This window comes from Lactuca serriola, chromosome 2 (assembly GCF_051521515.1).
Source record: "Lactuca serriola cultivar US96UC23 chromosome 2, Lser_US96UC23_V15, whole genome shotgun sequence".
Lineage (NCBI taxonomy): Eukaryota > Viridiplantae > Streptophyta > Magnoliopsida > Asterales > Asteraceae > Lactuca > Lactuca serriola.
In genome coordinates this window covers 46,260-65,863 of record NC_136409.1, presented here as the reverse complement: position 1 = coordinate 65,863, position 19,604 = coordinate 46,260, and the positions used below count along the sequence as shown (strand labels likewise).

The following is a 19,604-nucleotide window of genomic DNA, read 5'->3' as shown; positions in this document are numbered from 1 at the left end:
AATATTTCATCCAAAACCACGTCCGGATTGAACCATATAGCCTTTTTAAATTTGGGCCTAAATTTCAGACAAGGTAGGGTTTTTTGTAATTGAAAACAAGGGTTTAAGCCTTTAAGGTTTATGGCCTAAATTTCAATAATTGCGTCAAATAAGAAAAAGAGTACAACACCCCCTAAATTTCAATACTCTCGTTCTCACACACACTCTTACTCCTCTCGCACAACTCTCTTCGCGTTCTCAACTGCAGACGACGAAGACACAACGACCTCCGGCAACCTCCTGCTTCAACCGACGACTTTCTCCTCCTGCTCCAGTACAAAATTTGAAGTCTTAGCTTTGATTTTTCTTGTTAAGAGTATATTACTTATTGTTTATCTGTATTTCTAATTTTGCTGCAAAGTTGTGGTTGTTCCCTTTACTAATCGAGTAACAAGAGTCTGGAAGAGTTTACATTTCAGAGTCTTTTTGGTATTTTTACTTGGAGTTCTATGCAAGAAATAGAAACATGATTTTAGCGATTCGTTAGTATAATGATGAATGATTTCTGACTAAAAAGTACATTATCAAGATCAATCATTCATGTTCTTATTAATGATATCCACTGGTGGTCAAAAGCTAAGTCAATTACCAAACCAGATTGGGGAATTTGTTAGCTGGGTAACCAAACCCGATGTACCTGTAAACCGATTAAACCAACTTATTATGATTGGTGATGAACACCAACCCGACTAACCCGAAAACATCCTAAACCACATGATGCTTACCCCTAGTTTATGTGTCTGTTTTCTTACAACATATTCAAACATAATTCAAGAGATGAGAGGCATTGAGCTATCATTGAATCAAACACAGAAACTAAGGCTGCAAAGAGCACTCGAACTGTTGGAATCTCTGTCTTCGGGAACCAATTTTGATTCTTCTGTCACCGTCGCCGATTCTATCCCTGTTAACCAAGAAGATGGTGTTCTAAAGTAAATATAAACCCTAACTAATGTCTACTTTCCATATGCATATGTTATATTGTGAGTTTTATGTGTATTTTGATTTTTATTTCATGTAAGTAACGATACTAGAAATTGTTCCATCCTCATTTATTTTAATATAGTCTTAGCTCTTAGGAATCATGGAATTCGTGGTTTATAGGATCGTTAAGCTTAAATTTTGAAATGATTTTTTCCATTTGTAATATTTTAGGGGTCATGGGACGACAAAGCTTAAGGGTGAGGTCGTGGCAACAGTGTGTGGAGTAATCAAATGTGTAAATAAATTGGTCTATGTTCGCACTTTGAGAGCCAGGTCATGAGCAATCTATTTACCTGAATTTTTATGTTTCATAAGAGTGGAAGCAAAATGCTTAATGCTGAATCTGAAATTGGTGTAGGTATAAGCCTGAGGTTGGTGATATCATAGTAGGTTGTGTTATTGAGGCAAGTCCTAACTCGATTTACTGCTTCTGTTCACTTTAGTTTTATACCAATAGCTTAATCTGCCCGCATATATGCAATTCTTCTCAAGTGAAAAGATAAAATTTGTAGCAGTTGCGTTAAAATGTTTGATACAAGTGAGGAATGTGTTGTTAAGTTGATTAGTAGGTAGTTAGTATTTTGGTTAACAGAGTTTTGTTTTTCATGATATATATGAAGGTTGCTCCAAAGCGGTGGATATTGGAGATTAATTTTAGCCAATATGCGGTATTGATGCTCTCTTTAATGAATTTACCTGATGGAATCTAGGTATATATCTCCCACTATGTCATATGGTCATGTTAACATGCATGAATGCTATGTGTATGCTTCATGGCTTAGTTTCTTTTGTTATTTCCGAACTTGTTTGGATTGTTGTATTTTGTCTTTCTCATGAGTCATGACCATCCTTAAATTGGCAGAGGCGACAGACTGCAGCTGATGAGCTCAACATGCATACCATTTTTGAAGAGAATGACGTCATCTGTGTAAGCCCATAAATATCGTCCGTTTATTGAAGGCTTTTTTTTTTTTACCTCTTTCATGTGTTGTCCAAAATGAATTGTTGTCCAGATAAATGATGTTTATAACATATCTGAGAAAAGACGATACACTTGGATAAAGTGGAAGAAACCAATAAATGAATGCAATTTTATATAAAAAAGTTAGATTTGATTCTTTTCCTGAATTTCTCTATTAAGTTCTCTTTTCTGCATTAAGTAAAAAAGAAACACTCACTTAGTTAAGTACATTTTGTAAAAAAAGAAAGAAACGACACTTTAGTATTCATTGTGTTATTTATATTCGATGAATGCCCCCGTTAATCATTATGTTGTTTGTTGTAGGCTGAAGTCTGTGATTTCATGCGCGATGGTTGTAACGCCTATGTTTTTAGGCTAGACATTAATGATGATGTAATAGTCTAGGTTAACCTTTGTAACTCATTTTGAAATAATAAAAATGTATTATTTGAGTATTATGTGTTTTATGCTTAATTGTTGCGATTTAATTAAATTAAGGATAAAATAAGAGTAAAAATAAAATGTTAGATAAACCCAATATCGATACATGAAGTTGTAGTGGTCGTGAAGAGGATCCCGGATATATAAATAACGCTGAAATCCGAGTTATAACGAAGATGTTAAGACCCGTCAAAGTTTTGCGACATAACCGGTACGACACTACGTGACGTAAATAGTGAAATCACGATAGAGTGATATTTAGCCTTAGTGATCTAAAAAAAAGTCGTAGGATACGTTAAACCGAGAGCGTACATAAAAAGAACGTCTAAATCTGACTTCGTATTAGGAAATTATGATTTTTCGAAGTTTTTACTTAACAGTATACAGCCCAAAGTTTGAATATGATATCGAGTGATTTCTTGCCGAATCAATCTAAATGAGAATCGAAGATCTCGTCTATAGTAGTGCAACGGTAAAAAGACAGACGAAAACGGATGTCTAACGAAGAAGTTATGAATTTATAACGGAGTTTTCCTGTCCCGACCTACTAAAAATAATATAATAAAATAAAGTCAAAATTAGCCGACGGAGTCTAAATGAAGTTGTAGAGCATAATCTCACCTACGCGTGGGTATAAAGAACGTCAAAAACGGAGTTCATATGTGAAAGATATGAATTTTTGAAAGTTCGGAACACAAACTTCGAGATCAGACAGGGTTCACGACGTGGAGTAGTTAGTGGAGCATCAAGCAGGTAGTGGAGCACTGAGCAATTAGTGGAGCAGGTAGTGGAGCACTAAGCAGGTAGTGGAGCACCCAGAGCACTATAAATTAAGGCTCGGGACTGCCTAATTCTTCACACCTTCAACCTATTCTTTCACTCTTTATACTCTTTCTATCCATTCAAGCTGAAGCTCTGCCCGCAAGAAGCCCGCTGTGTGAAGATATTCCAGTTTCATCAAAGAATACTACTTAAAGAGTCGTAGTGTTGTCCGATAATCATCTTATCTGGCATGAGTGTATATACCCTTTCTTCTAAACACATAGATATGAAGTATCTCTATAAAATACGTGTTATGTGTTTATACATATTATTTGTTATCTGGTGTGAGTGTATATACCCTTTCTTCTAAACACATAGATATGAAGAATCTCTATAAAATGTGTGTTATGTGTTTATACATATTATTTGTTATCTGGTGTGAGTATATATACCCTTTCTTCTAACACATAGATATGAATAAAATATGTGCTATGTGTTTATATATTATCTGTTATCTGGTTTGCGTATTCAATGAATATATATTTTCACAAGATTTAAAATTGTATATGTATATTATCTACAAAACTGTTGGGTATAACATGGATAGATAGTTGACGTGTGAAATAAAATGATGAGAAGCCTCGATGTTGTTGTTGTTAATCTAGTCATCTAGCGGAGTATGGATGACGACCACATACACCTTCTAGACTGTCCAATGGAATGCTAGCAAGTTCATAACCTGTATATGTTTGTGAACGATGTGTTCACCGGTGTACTCTATCCCCCTCATGGTTGCCTTTAGGACATCTATTGTTGAGGAAACCCCTTTGCAGTAATGTCTGTCCCGATGAACTTCCTAGATTAGGTCCCTTGTTATAAATGTTATTTTAGGGACGTAAAGTGAGGATAACGGGAATGGGTAATCGGGTTAATGTTGGTTGGTGAAATTAAATATAATTATTTATTGTGGGTTGAAAACCCTATATGCTCACCAGACTCCCAAGCATGACCCACTCAGTTTTATTTGTATTACAGGAAGTGGCGCAAGAGCCTAAGATGGATGAATCATCAAGTTATTTGTTTATATGCCTATGGTTGTGTGAAACTGTTGTAAGGCCTGTATTGTACTGTTTATGCTTTTGATTTGTATCGGAACATGACATCCCGAGTTTTATAATATATTTCTTTAAGAAATGCTTTGATAAACTTTATTTTATCATATTTTGTTTTGGGAACAAATTCCGCAACTCTTTTTAAATCAATGGATTTACTCTGATTTTATTTTAAAAGCATAAATTAAACCGGTCTTTTCTGGCCGTGAATTTGGGGATGTCACAATAGTACTCTACAACTGCAAGCAAGGAGCCAGAAATATGGAAAGGTTTGGGTTGCTTTACTATGTAACCTATGTTTTTATGTTGTCTTTTCTTGTCCACAAGTATGGAAAGATTCTAATTCCTTCCAAGAAATTTTTTCATTTTGTGAGCTTGTTGGTGTATCTTAAGGGAAGATGAGTTTGGATGATGTGATTATTTTTAGCTTAATGATTTAATGATGATGGTAATTTGCATGTGCAACTAGAAAGGGGTCAGATGCTGACAGTATCTCCATATCTAGTAAAGAGGCGCAAACAACATTTCCATCATCTACAACAGTATGGAATCGACCTCATACTTGGTTGTAATGGCTTCATCTGGGTTGGTGAACATGTCGAAACTAAAGATAACATGGTAGAAGACGAACCGATTAAACCCCCAAACAAATCACAAACAACCCTTAAAGAACAAGAATACACCTACACTCCATTAAAAACCAGGCAAAACATATGCAGGGTTGCAAATGCTATCAGGGTGTTGTCAACATTGGGATTTAGCATTACACTTGATGTGATTCAGGAGGTTGTTGATCTGAGCAGCTCCAAGGGCCTGAATATACATGAGATGCTTACTGCTGAGTTTTCTGTCTTGGTTGCTGAAAGAGAAGCTGAGCGAATAAGCTCCTCAACCTCAACTCGAAGAAAACGATAAATTCATATATATATATATATATATATATATATATATATATATATATATATATATATATATATATATATATATATATATATGACCATTAAATAGTTTCTACTCCTTACTCCTTAATACAAAACTAATCTGTATCATTCCTATTGAAGGATTTATTTGGTTGTGGAATGTGGATCAACTTGAATTTTTTCTCTTTCTTTCACAGCTGTAACAATTTTGTTTCTGCTAGCATTTGCATTTCATGAGATTTACAACACAGTTTATATCTTTTACTTGTAAGTGCTTGATTTTCTTGCAGCCATTATGAATTTATGATACATGATAGGTGTGCAGCTGTAATGAAAATATGTCAAATACTCACTTAACTTGAAGTGGGCAAGGTACCCATACAATTAAGAGGAAGAAATGGTCTTTTAGAGTTGTAGGTTCTTTTTTAGTGCAAGGTAAAATGACGGTTTATTTGATGTAAGAATCTAAAAAACCCCCCAAAAATGAAAATGAAAAAAAGAAAAACTTATATAGACAAATCTAATATTGTCTTCCAACAATTATTTAGGTGTTTATCTTTTAGGAAATATAAAAAAACTTAAAGGGTAAGTCGGTAAACTACAAAATGTGTTATATAGCTAGTTCTATATTTTGGTTTAGGTTATAGAAACAACATTTTTGGGCTGTTTTCCATTTTAGGGGTTTTATTAGGTTTTGCTCCTTTCTATTGGGTTATTGCCAATGGATTATTAAATTTTCCATATATTTTATGATTTCTCATTACTATATTTATATGGGTGTCGAAATAGTATACAGCCATAGAAGACGGACTAAATAAAATATAAGTCATTAACGGGTGGCTAATTTCACAGATGAGTCATAGAAGAGGGACTAAATCAAATATAAGTCATATATAAGGGGCCAAATTCACAGTTAAGTCATAGGAGAGGAGGGACTATATCACAGATATAATCAAAAGAGTGAAGTGGATTACTCCTTGTACTTACGAATACAACTATCTGCTCCTCACGTCGACTCTACCCTGCTCGCCGTCGCCTCCCCTTTTGAAGTCACCGGCCGGAGACATTCGATAGCCACAACTCCGTCGCACCCAACCCCAGGTTCTATTCTTCCTTCTTTTCTCTTCTTTATTCTTTTTTCTGCTTTCTTTGAAATCGCTGTTGGTCGATTTCATTTTATGCAAAAGGTTTTCTTTTCCTGTGATTTCAATCTTCACATACGAAATTAGTATTTTTTTTTTAATATCAATCGTCAAGTTCAAGTTCTTCCCTGGAATTCTGTTAGGTGATTTCTTACTTTCATTGATAATTGATTTCTACGACTATTTTGCTGCTACTGATTTGCTAATTGTGTTTAATGTTTAAATGTATGAAATCTGATGTGTCTAGTGTTCTGTAAAAAACTGGAATGTGTTTGCATGCGATCTGTTTGATCAATGCCTGAGAGGGATAGTACTTATGCATGTTTTCACTTATCAATTATAATATACATATTTTAATGTTTAACTTTTGAATTTTTATGTTGGTAACTTGGGAATGAACAATAGATGCTACGGAGTTGCTACTGATTTCCTCCTAGTGTTTCTGAATGATGTTCCTAAGATGCTTATATGTAAAAGGAAGCCTTTTTTGGTCATTTTACGCATATAAGCAGTTTTTTTTGCCAACCACTAAAAAGTGTTTATCAGCTTATAGCGTTTTGATACCTAATAAGCTAATCCAAACACTTTTGTAGAAAGTCAATTTTGACACTGCTGGAAGCTAATAAGCTATAAGTTAAAAGGTGCTTATCATTTTAAATAAGCTTAGCCAAACACCCTCTTAATATCACTGCTTGTTAGCAATTTGGAACAGAAATAGAAAAGAATAGAAGGGATAAACTATTAACTCAATTACAAGCTCTATCATAATCGCTATTTCTGTAACCATTACATTTCTATGTTTCTTCTAAACAGTTATCCTTAAATCATCTGTTTCGTGTTCGCAGTTTCGTGTACATTTCTGTATGTTGGATTGTTGTTCAGCTTTCAAATCTTCTTGTCACTGATTATCCTTAGGGTTTTATTTTTCTGTTTGTGTTGAATTTATGCTTAAAGTTTACAATTTGGAAGAGAAATAGAAAATAATAGAAGGCATGTATGCCTATAGCATCATGTATTATCATAATCTTTCTTTTAGAAGTTACATTTCCATGTTTTTTGTACACAAAGGACCTTGAATTCATCTGAATGCATTTGTAGTTTTGTTCTACACTTTCGTGAACAAACCTAATTTATGTATGTTCAATGCACGGTTCAAATTTCTCATCTTTTTTGTAGTGTTTATCCTTAAGCTTCTTAATTTTCTGTTTATATTGCATTTATACCTAATATCACGGGCCTAAACCACCTGATGCTCACCCCTTGTTTATGCGTCTGTTTTCTTACAACAGATTCAAACACAATTCAAGAGATGAGAGGCATTGAGCTATCATTGAATCAAACACAGAAACTAAGGCTGCAAAGAGCACTCGAACTGTTGGAATCTCTGTCTTCAGGAACCAATTCTGATGCTTCCGTCACTGTGGCCGATTCTATCCCCGTTAACCAAGAAGATGGTGTTCTCAAGTAAATATAAACCCTAACTAATGTTTACTTTCCATATGCAAATGTTATATTGTGTGTTTTATGTGAATTTTGATTTTTATTTATGTACTGCATGTAACGATGCTGAAAAGTATGAGCAAGTACCAACTTTGTAATTACAAATCATGTCCATTTCCATCCTCATTTATCCTAATGTAGTCTTAGGAATCATGGAATTCGTGCGTTAAGCTTAAATTTTGAAATGATTTTTTCCTTCTTTTTTCCATATTGTAATATTTTTAGGGGTCATGGGACGACAGAGCTTGAGGGTGAGGTCGTGGCAACCGTGTGTGGAGTAATCGAACGTGTAAATAAATTGGTCTATGTTCGCACTTTGAGAGCCAGGTCATCAGCAATATATTTACCTGAATTTTTATGTTTCATAAGAGTGGAAGCAAAATGCTTAATGCTGAATCTGAAATTGGTGTAGGTATAAGCCTGAGGTTGGTGATATCATAGTAGGTCGTGTTATTGAGGCAAGTCCTAACTCGATTTACTGCTTCTGTTCACTTTAGTACTATACCAATAGCTTAATCTGCCTGCATATATGCAATTCTTCTCAAGTGAAAAGATAAAATTTGTAGCAGTTGCGTTAAAATGTTTGATACAAGTGAGGAATGTGTTGTTAAGTTGATCAGTGGGTAGTTAGTATTTTGGTTAACAGAGTTTTGTTTTTCATGATATATATGAAGGTTGCTCCAAAGCGGTGGAGATTGGAGATTAATTTTAGCCAAGATGCGGTATTGATGCTTTCTTCAATGAATTTACCTGATGGAATCCAGGTATATATCTCCCACTATGTCATATGGTCATGTTAACGTGTATGAATGCTCTGTGTATGCTTCCTGGCTTAGTTTTTTTTTTGTTATAATGCGAGAAAGATGTATGATGTGTAGATTAGTGTACCTATCAACTTTGTTTCTTTGTTATTTCCAAACTTGTTTGGATTGTTGTGTTTTGTCTTTCTCATGACCATCCTTAAATTGGCAGAGGCGACGGACTGCAGTTGATGAGCTCAACATGCGTACCATTTTTGAAGAGAATGACGTCATCTGTGTAAGCCCATAAATCTCGTGCGTTTATTCATACAAGAAAGGCCTTTTTTTTTTTTAAAACTCCATGTATTGTCCGAAATGAAGTGCTGTCCGGATAAATGATGTTTATAACATATCTGAGAAAAGACGATACACTTGGATAAAGTGGAAGAAACCAATACATTAATGCAACTTTATATAAAAAAGTTAGATTTGATTATTTTCCTGAATTTCTCTATTAAGTAAAAAAGAAACACTCACTTAGTTAAGTCCATTTTGTAAAAAAGAAAGAAACAACACTTTAGTATTCATTGTGTTATTTATACTCGATGAATGCCCCGATTAATCATTATGCTGTTTGTTGTAGGCTGAAGTCCGTGATTTCATGCGTGATGGTAGTCTACAACTGCAAGCAAGGAGCCAGAAATATGGAAAGGTTTGGCTTGCTTTACCATGTAACCTATGTGTTTATGTTGTCTTTTCTTGTCCACAAGTATGGAAAGATTCTAATTCCTTCCAAGAAAATTTTTCATTTTGTGAGCCTGTTGGTGTATCTTAATGGAAGATGAGTTTGGATGATGTGATTCTTTTTAGCTTAATGATTTAATGATGATGGTAATTCACTAATTTGCACGTGCAGCTAGAAAGGGGTCAGATGCTGACAGTATCTCCATATCTAGTAAAGAGGCGCAAACAACATTTCCATCATCTACAACAGTATGGAATCGACCTCATACTTGGTTGTAATGGCTTCATCTGGGTTGGTGAACATGTCGAAACTAAAGATAACATGGTAGAAGACGAACCAATTAAACCCCCAAACAAATCACAAACAACCCTTGAAGAACAAGAACAGACCTACACTCCATTAGAAACCAGGCAAAACATATGCAGGATTGCAAATGCTATCAGGGTGTTGTCAACATTGGGATTTAGCATTACACTTGATGTGATTCAGGAGGTTGTTGATCTGAGCAGCTCCAAGGGCCTGAATATACATGAGATGCTTGCTGCTGAGTTTTCTGTTTTGGTTGCTGAAAGAGAAGCTGAGCGAAGAAGCTCCTCAACCTCAACTCAAAGAAAACGATAAGATTCATATCTTATATAATCTATATGTATGGCCATTATATATAGTTTCTACTCCTTACTCCTTAATAGAAAACTAATCTGTATCATTACCATTGAAGGATTTATTGGATTGTGGAATGTGGATCAACTTGAATTTTTACTCCTTACTCCGTTACATTTCTATGTTTCTTCTAAAAAGTTATCCTTGAATCATCTGTTTCGTGCTCGCAGTTTTGTTCAATGTGCTGTAAATAATTTTACATTCCTGTATGTTCGATTGTTGTTCAACTTTCAAATATTCTTGTCACTGATTATCCTTAGGGTTTTATTTTTCTGTTTGTGTTGAATTTGTGCTTAAAGTTTACAATTTGGAAGAGAAATAGAAAATAATAGAAGGCATAGCATAATTTCATGTGTTATCATAATTTTTCTTTTAGAAGTTACATTTCCATGTTTTTTGTACACAAAGGACCTTGAATTCATCTAAATGCATTTGTAGTTTTTTTCTCCACTTTTGTGAACAAACCTAGTTTATGTATGTTCAATGCACAGTTCAAATTTCTCATATTTTTTTGTAGTGTTTATCCTTAAGCTTCTTAATTTTCTGTTTATATTGCATTTATACCTAATATCATCAACTCTTAACAGTTAAGTCCATAACTATCATCATAATTGTTAAACTAAATTTTTTCTTGTAAACAATGAACCTGAAGTTCATCTGTTCTTCTGAGTAAGCCTAATGGGTCCTCATGTACTCCTTTGGAAGCCCTAGACTCCTAATTTTGCACTTTTTGTGGATGTGCAGTATGCATGAAGATGATAAGCTATAATCATATTCCAAAATCAAGTATTTTAATTGTGCACCATGAGATATCTACCCTTACGTTTTGCAAGCCTCTAACACCAGCTATACTGATTTCAAATCAATACCAGAAGAGAATCAATTTCATCACGAAATTACAATGTTCTGTTTCCAGTAGACCATATGCATCAAACTCATTAGACTCCAAATCAAAATCAGACTCTGTTTGTATGAACCGAAAACAAGGAGGATCCTCATCAATATACAGCCGTGCCAGCTTACTAGAAATGAAGAAAGAAAGGATTGCAAATCCAGCACGTGTTTATGATTTCTTAAAAAGTATCGGTATAGAACCAGATGAGCTTGATGGGTTGGAGCTTCCTGTAACAGTTGATGTCATGAAAGAACGTGTTGATTTTCTTCACACATTAGGGTTAACAATCGAAGACATAAACAATTACCCTCTTGTCCTTGGTTGCAGTGTCAAGAAAAACATGATCCCAGTCCTTGATTATTTAGGTAAGTTGGGTGTTAGGCGATCTACTTTGACAGATTTCTTGAGAAGATACCCTCAAGTTCTTCACGCCAGTGTTGTGGTAGACCTTGCACCTGTTGTTAAATATCTAGAAGGCATGGACATCAAACCAAATGACGTTCCTAGAGTTCTTGAAAAGTATCCGGAAGTTTTGGGGTATAAACTTGAAGGGACAATGAGCACATCTGTAGCTTATTTGGTGGGAATTGGAGTTGCAAGAAGATAAATTGGTGGGGTTTTGACTCGATATCCAGAGATTCTTGGAATGAGAGTTGGAAGAGTGATTAAACCCTTTGTTGATTATCTTGAAAGTTTCGGAATACCAACATTAGCTGTTGCCAGGCTAATCGAAACACGACCCCACATACTCGGGTTCGGACTTGAACAAAAAGTCAAACCAAATGTCAACTCCCTAAAACAATTTGGTGTCAGGGAGGCGTCTATTTCCTCTGTCATTGCATAGTATCCTGAAATTATAGGTTTGGACCTTGGGTCAAGGTTGCTGAAACAACAAAGCTTCCTCAATTCCATAATCGATTTCAGTCATGAAGATTTTGGAAAAATTATCGAGAAAATGCCACAGATTGTGAGCTTGAGTAACACACCGGTTATCAAGCATGTGGAGTTTTTGAAAAATTGTGGGTTCTCATTAGATCAAGTGAAAAAGATGGTCGTTGGGTGTCCACAGTTGCTTGCCTTGAATATGGATATAATGAAATTAAATTTTAATTATTTTGAAAGCAAGATGGGACGAGAGTTTGATGAGTTAGCTGATTTTCCGGCTTTTTTTGCTTATGGTTTGGAGTCGACTATAAGACCAAGGCATCAGATGGTTGCTAAACAGGGACTTAAATGTTCTCTTGCTTGGCTTCTTAACTGTTCTGATGCGAAATTTGAGGAACGGATGAATTATGACACGATAGATATGGAGGAGATGGAAGATGATTCCTCATTTGATATGAATACTTTAATGGAACCCAGAAATGATGGATCGGATTCTGATTTTGATGAGGACAGTGATGAAGACTACTTGTAGCATATTGATTATGCTAGCACAAGAATGGATTTAATGGAGCCTACATGATCTCAAAATATTATGAGGTATGTACCATATCTTACATTATGTCACTTTATTTTTGTCTCTCCCATGTATTAGTTTTCATAATCGATGACAGAAAATAGTACTTACAAATTAGTGAACAGTTATGCAAATCAATGTCTAAAACAGGTTTTAGAAGTTAAAATTGTAATGGTGTTTCTATATGTATTTTCTTGTATCTTTATCGATCATCATTATAAGGACACACCCTTTTAGACAAAGGATGAGAACAAGATAGTTATATACTTCTACTTACGTGTAACACCCGAGGCCCAAAGGCCAAAGCCCAAAGTTACATAATAGCCCAATAACTTCTTGACCAACTTAAAACCATGGTGGTAGCCCACAATTTAAGGCTTATAGGGGCTCAAAATTATCATTGTTGTCCCTGTAAGGGGAGCCAAGTAGATGAAGGGTGACAATCTTAAAGGAAAGTCAAGGGTTTAAAACCTGGCACTAGGGGTGCAAACGAGCCGAGCCGAGCCCGAGCTTGGTCAGGCTTGGCTCGGGCTCGTTTAAGTTATATGATGCTTGAGCTCGAGCTCGGCTCGATTCGAGCTTCTTGTACCGAGCTCGGCTCGAGCTCGTAAATAAATATACAAGCTCGACTCGGGCTCGGGCTCGACTCGTTTTTTGTCTGACGTGCCTAAATAAGCTTAAGCTCGGCTCGAGCTCGTTAAGAAGCTCGTTTACTAATACCCTAAATACCTAATCCCCAAATATGTTTTTATTTTAATATATAAAAATAATAATAAATTATTTTATATAAAGGCTCGTTTAGGCTCACGAGCCTAAACGAGCTTAGTGACATAGGCTCGAGCTCGAGCTCGTTTAATAAACAAGCTTAATATTAAGCTCGAGTTCGGCTCAGGCTCGTTTAAAATCAGTTTCGAGTCGAACTTTTAACGATCCGATCCCGAGTAGCTCACGAGTAGCTTGACTCGTTTGCACCCCTACCTGGCACGCCCAGAAAAAACTACTGATGGTACCTTGCGATTTACCCTCATGTGATAGGCCTTTGGGTGGGTAAATCGCAAATGTTGTTTAAGCTTCTCTTGGTGAGCTTGGAAGTTGGAATCTGTTGGCTTGTGATTTTTAGCCTGTTTTGTTTTCCTTGACCTGACTTCTACTCTCATTTATTAAGTTGAAGTTCTATTAGGTATCCTATCTTTTGACGAAATTAAATTTTAAAAAGAGCATGACTCATGAGAGTAAAACCAAAGATGTCCGAGAAATTTTTTACTATACTTATCCTTCACTCCCTATGATGACCAGAATTAGATATCACAGTTTTGGTCGTTAACCCATGAATGGGTTGCATAAGATTCTTTTGTTTTTAACAGCCCAAAACTGTTAACTATTAGCTTAAAAGAAAACATGTCAAATAAGTAAAGTCGTCTCATCTATGTTCAAATGCTTAAAAATTATTAATTATTTGTAAAAATAATTACATTAGTATTTTAAAAACTATATAATATTTAATATATTTGTCATATTGAAAATTGGACAGAAGGTGTTTTTGGGTCAATCCAACCTCACTAACTTTAATCCATAAAAGCAACTTCTTGATATATAGACCGGAGAAAAAGAAATTGCCTAAAACCAAGGGTTTGTATTCCTAAAGGCTAAAGATAGTGGATTGGCACGGTTTATTAAAAAGACATCCATTTTTTCATATAGATACCTTATTTGGTTTTTAAGATATTTTTATTGGTTGAATTTGCAATGTTTTCTGAAAAATAATTTATAAATAGTTAATTATAAGTTGATTTTTAATAAAAATGTTTATAAGGTGTTAAAGGGTGTCAATTTAGCAACATTCTTTATATTTGGATAATCACAAAAATAGAGGTGACAAATTCAACCTATCGAGTAAATAAGCTATGGGCTTATTTGATAAGCCTCTTACTGGTCAGTAAGAGGGCCAGGTGCCCAGGTCTGACTCGGTCTGAATCAGAATGTTTGATAGCACCGCTCAAAACTCTTACTCGGTCCATGTTGCTCTTACCGAGTCATTCAAAAAACAATGCTGACTGAGAAAAAGAAACGCCTCTACCCTTCTTTACCCTTCTCCTTATTTCTCCTTGCACAAGACTCCAGTCCTCTCCCTCTCGATCCGCTTCTGGCTTCAGCCTCCGACCACCTCCTTCATCTCCAGCGTCGCCCACCTCCTTCACTGCCTTCATCTACAGTGCCGACCAAGAATTTCAATCGACAGATACCTTCACGAGTTCACCTATTGGGCTCATGCTCTTAATCGACAGGTTTAAAGCTCAAGATTTTTAGAATCCATGCTCAAATCTCGATTGTTCTTCTATAGTTGTTGAATCGCTACCATTATTGCTAGGGTTCTCACTAAAGATAAAGATCTTCCATGGTCCAAACAGTTTCACTGTTATAGTATTTGCATCTAATCCTTCTCTTAATTGCTTAATTAGATGTGTATACTTTGATTCTTCGAAATTAGATGTGTATCCTGAAAGGAACATTTAACAACTATGGCATATGTCAACTCTTGGATTGGATTTAGGTGTTGAGAGTTTCTTTCATTTCTATCTGAATAATTATTGGAGTGGTTACTAGTTTATGATCATTATGAGTATGCAGAATTTCTTTGACTGTGTGATGAATAGCACTTTTGAGGACTGGAATTTGGGTATGGAATGTGTTATTGATCAGTGGAGCATGGGCTTGAGGGGGACTATCTAGAAGAAATGGAATTGGCAGTGGTTGTGGATTGGTTGGTTGTTTAGGATAGGTGTTTTTTAAAAATAAAAAAAATCTTTCTGTAGTTAGTCTCTTTTAAAAACTCTGTATTCTATTTTATTATCTAATAAGTTTGCCATTTACAAATTTGGAAGATTTATTTCATCTATATAGGATAGTGAGAAATGGTTTATGTTTGAGTGATCAATGAATGGATTCTCAGAAGAACAGATGAACGTCAGGTTCATTGTTTACAATAAAAAATTTAGTGTAACAATTATGATGATAGTTATGGACTTAACTGTTAAGAGTCGATGATATTAGGTATAAATGCAATATAAACAGAAAATTAAGAAGCTTAAGGATAAACACTACAAAAAAAATATGAGAAATTTGAACTGTGCATTGAACATACATAAACTAGGTTTGTTCACAAAAGTGGAGAACAAAACTACAAATGCATTCAGATGAATTCAAGGTCCTCTTTAGTTTCGACATGCTCACCAACCCAGATGAAGCAATTACAATCAAGTATGAGGTCAATTCCATACTGTTGTAGATGATGGAAATGTTGTTTGCGCCTCTTTACTAGATATGGAGATACTGTCAACATCTGACCCCTTTCTATTAAATTATATATATATATATATATATATATATATATATATATATATATATATATATATATATATATATATATATATATATATAAGACCCAAAAATCTCATTTTAGTTTAATAAAAACAATATTCCAAAAACATCATAAATACAAACTTGATAAAACAAGTGTATTAATCGACCTATAAAATCAGAGTGAATCACAAAATACGGAACGATGTGGTGTGTGCCCTACAATTATCTCGAGCTCCTACTTTTGAAACCAACCTTTGGGACTTAAGGAAATTATATAGGGTGCAAAACCCTAAAAATTAGGGTTTTCTCAACCAGCCGCCAACACGTTGTATTTGCCCACCAACACACCGTGTTGGTCCATAAAAACACGCGACCCAAAAGTTCCTTAACACGCTGTGGTGATCACCACACCATGTTTCAGAGGAAAAACATGCAAAATGGAATAAATCTCATACTGGGAAATCGGGGTGATACAGTAGGACTGATTAAGGTTTGACTTAGTCATTCTCGGGTGAAATAATAATCCAATCGACAGCCCAATTATGCATCCAATCATTGTCCAAAATAGAGCTCCCCGATTCTAGAGTTTTTCACATAGAATGATAACTAAGGTTAGTGTTCCACACTTAACCCCTTAAGGACTTAATCCATTAAGTCAAATATTGCATTAAGTTAATTGTATGAGCATTATTAAGTATTACCCCCTCCGTCCCAAAATTATAGTGCATCTTTCTTTTTTGGTTTGTCCCAAAATAATAGTCCACTTCTAAAAATAAATAACATTTTACAAAAATACCCTTCGTTATTATTTAACCAACTAAACATTTAATGGAACATTAAATGCAAAATAAGGATAAAATTGTTGTAACGATGAGATTTTCAAAACAAAATTTTCATTTTTCCAACAACCAAATTTATATAAAATATTCTCAAAAGTATTCAACAATAGTTATCGAAACATGACATATCCTAAGATCACAAAATCTAATCCCTTCTCTTGTGTGTACGGGTCACGCCGGCGCCTTCCCACGGTCCTCGCTAGTACCTGAAACACATAACACAACAACTGTAAGCATAAATGCTTAGTGAGTTCCCCAAAATACCGCATACAACACATACGCCACTCGAGGCTATAGCACGACCCTCCGGTCGATGTGTCTCAGCGGGACCCTCCAGTCCCATAGCTCGTTGGACCCTCCGGCCCGGTCTGTATCGTTGGACCCTCTGGTCCGGTCTATAAAATCATACAACATACATATATCACATAGCACATAATCTCATGCATAACACATAAGACCCTCTGGTCAACACATAATACCACTCTAGGTAATGTATAGTGAGAAGACTCACCTCGTGTAGCTCGGTAACTCAGAAATCTCGGACTCTGTGAAATAGGACCTAGCCTCCGCCTAATCATATGAAATAAACACTCGCCATCAACATATTTCCCAAGGCTAGATCATTCCCTCTCATATCACAGTCAGGAAGGGTAAAAGACCATCTTACTCCTTACTTGGCTCAAATACACTAAAGTTGACCAAACCCTAAAAGTCAACAAAAGTCAACCCTCCGGGTTACGCTGGGCGTACCCGGAGCCTTCACAGAATCGGGGTACGTGGCCCCTTACGCCGCGCGTACTAGGATTACGCCCAGCGTAACACCCAGCTTCCTTATCCTTCTCATTCAGGTCTTAATCGGTTAAGACTTGCGTCCAAAACCCAGATCTGACTCCTCTAATACGACTTAATCCATAAAGTTGAAACCTTTAAGCCTTTGCATGGCTGTAAAGGTCACTTTGGCTCAAAACACCTTTCCTTTTTCCATATAGAGACTATAACTCATGCATGACACAAGATCCACGACCAAGACTGGATTTTTATGAATCCTCAACACAATATTCACTAGAAGAGGCCAGATCTAAGCTCTTGGAGACTCTTTGCACACAAAGTCTCCAACTTTGAACCAAAAACCCTAAGAATGGTCCAAAAAGAAAAACTCATGAAGAACAAGGAAAGCTTTGAGCTTTTTACCTCAAAAGGGATCTCCAACCACTGTAGAACTCGGATCTACACTTGTTCTTCAACTTCTAGCTCCAACAATGGCTCATTCTTCTCCTTATTCACATTGAAAAGATATCTCCAAGCTCAAAAACACACACACACACACACACAAGCTAAATCACAAATTTTTGCTCTCTAAGGACTCACTCAAGGGGGTATGGTGGCTAGGGAAAAGGACTACATGTTCCTTTTATAGTGCACAAGCCAAAAATTAGGGTTTGCATCTGGGCTCCCTACGCCCAACGTAATCCCTGGGTACGCCCAGCGTACCCGGGAGAGTCCGCGTCCAAAATAAGCGCGTGAGTACGCGCAGCGTACACCTCATTACGCCCAACGTACTCACAAATCCAACATATAACTTAAGGGACTCAACTTGCCAACTCTCAAAGTAGAAGGGTCATAAGGCTTACCTGCATTTCGGGCTGTTACAATTGTCATTTTATTGTATAAAGTTAGTGGTAACTAATGCTTCCTTAATCTATGTGTTTTTTTTGTCTTTGGACAATAATTTTGGGAAGGAGGGAGTATTTAAATTTTAATTAACACCTTTAATGCGGGTCCTGGCCAACTCCAAAAACCAGGGTTTCTTGACATTAGGGTTTTCTAAACCCTAACTAGGGTTTCCAAATCCTCAAGTTAGATGATTATATATATATATATATATATATATATATTAAATAAATCGAGCACCACCTTCTGCCACCTCGAGCAGTGGTGGTTGGCGGCGGTCTGCAACGCCAGCCACCCGCACACGGCGATGGTTCGAGTGATAATTCCCACAATCCAAAAACAAATACAAATTCTTAGATCATTCACACACATTAACGCCAAAAGAATATCAAAATGTCCAATACAGCCACCACGATGGTGGCAGACGATGGCAGAAGGTGGCAGCCACCACCTCATGGTGGTGGTGGTGGGTTTTCTCCACTTCAGACTAAGAAATGCTTATACAACACCCATCATTGGAACACAAACATAAATACCATATCAAGCACACACAGCTACCCACACATGATGGCTATTGGTGACAGAAAAAGAAAAAATGGCGGCAACCACCATGGTTGGCTGCCATGGTGGCTCTTTTCAAATTCCAGCCAGCCAAAATACACACACAAGTCACAATTGCAGCAGTGATACACACATACACGTACGTGAAGCACGAGCACCCACTGAAACACATACAAAACTCAACTTCCCTCGCAGAGGAAGGCGGTGATGGATGATGACCGGAGCAACAAAAGGGTCATTTTAGTCGTGACGGTAACAACTAGCAGCGACCTGAATGAAAGCGGAGGGGGAAGGACATCGTTTGTGGCAGAGAGGCGGTTGCGTCCTTCAACGATCGCAACAGCGACTACGACGTTCGTCATCGGTCCTCGTCCTCAACAAAAACGAAAATAAGATGGCGGCCCTTGACTTGGTGGTTCCCAGCTTCGATGCCAGCGGTGCAGCAACGGTCTCAATGGCTCATAGTGGCGACGTAGTTGACGACAACGACTTGAGATGAGAGGGCGGTGATAAGGTGGCGGTTGGGGATGATGTAGGGTTAGGGTTTGGGGGGTGTTGCACTCTTAAGAACGTAAGGAGTAAGGAACATGGGTTCAAGTCCCGTGTTTTACCAAACTTGGACGCATTTTAACGAGATTGGTCCCTGCCTCAAAAATTCCTTTTCAATTTAAATCCAATAATTACTAAACAACCCTCGCTTCACAAAATCCTTTACATTTCAATTCCTAACGTTATAATATAGACCCCAAAGTATGTAAATTATCTCATTTAACTCCTTATGGCTAACACTGATAAATTATTACGGATTCAGGG

At 36.4% G+C, this 19,604-nt stretch overlaps 1 protein-coding gene and 2 pseudogenes across 2 annotated transcripts; all 3 read left to right on the top strand.

The window, feature by feature from the left end:
* Positions 1 to 799: 799 nt before the first annotated feature.
* On the top strand, positions 800 to 5,214 carry LOC145090212 (exosome complex component RRP4 homolog; annotated as a pseudogene). The gene is made up of 8 exons (XR_013701433.1): positions 800 to 971; positions 1,195 to 1,296; positions 1,382 to 1,427; positions 1,644 to 1,733; positions 1,886 to 1,951; positions 2,309 to 2,339; positions 4,531 to 4,566; positions 4,763 to 5,214. The product of XR_013701433.1 is annotated as an exosome complex component RRP4 homolog (transcript).
* A 951-nt stretch (positions 5,215 to 6,165) lies between these two features.
* Positions 6,166 to 10,112, top strand: LOC145085875 (exosome complex component RRP4 homolog). The gene is made up of 8 exons (XM_079023551.1): positions 6,166 to 6,320; positions 7,651 to 7,825; positions 8,087 to 8,188; positions 8,274 to 8,319; positions 8,536 to 8,625; positions 8,834 to 8,899; positions 9,245 to 9,313; positions 9,518 to 10,112. The coding sequence occupies exons 2-8, from the start codon at positions 7,671 to 7,673 to the stop codon at positions 9,965 to 9,967; spliced, it is 978 nt and encodes a 325-aa protein (XP_078879677.1). The 5' UTR covers positions 6,166 to 6,320; positions 7,651 to 7,670; the 3' UTR covers positions 9,968 to 10,112.
* A 537-nt stretch (positions 10,113 to 10,649) lies between these two features.
* On the top strand, positions 10,650 to 12,482 carry LOC145090211 (transcription termination factor MTERF4, chloroplastic pseudogene; annotated as a pseudogene).
* The last annotated feature ends 7,122 nt before the right edge of the window (positions 12,483 to 19,604 follow it).

Excerpts from the sequence above, each read along its gene's own strand:
- LOC145085875 (XM_079023551.1), top strand. The coding sequence starts at position 7,671 with ATGAGAGGCATTGAGCTATCATTGAATCAAACACAGAAACTAAGGCTG. Across the intron at positions 8,626-8,833 it reads ATTTACCTGATGGAATCCAG|AGGCGACGGACTGCAGTTGA; the intron begins GTATATATCTCC and ends TTAAATTGGCAG. Across the intron at positions 9,314-9,517 it reads GGAGCCAGAAATATGGAAAG|CTAGAAAGGGGTCAGATGCT; the intron begins GTTTGGCTTGCT and ends TTGCACGTGCAG.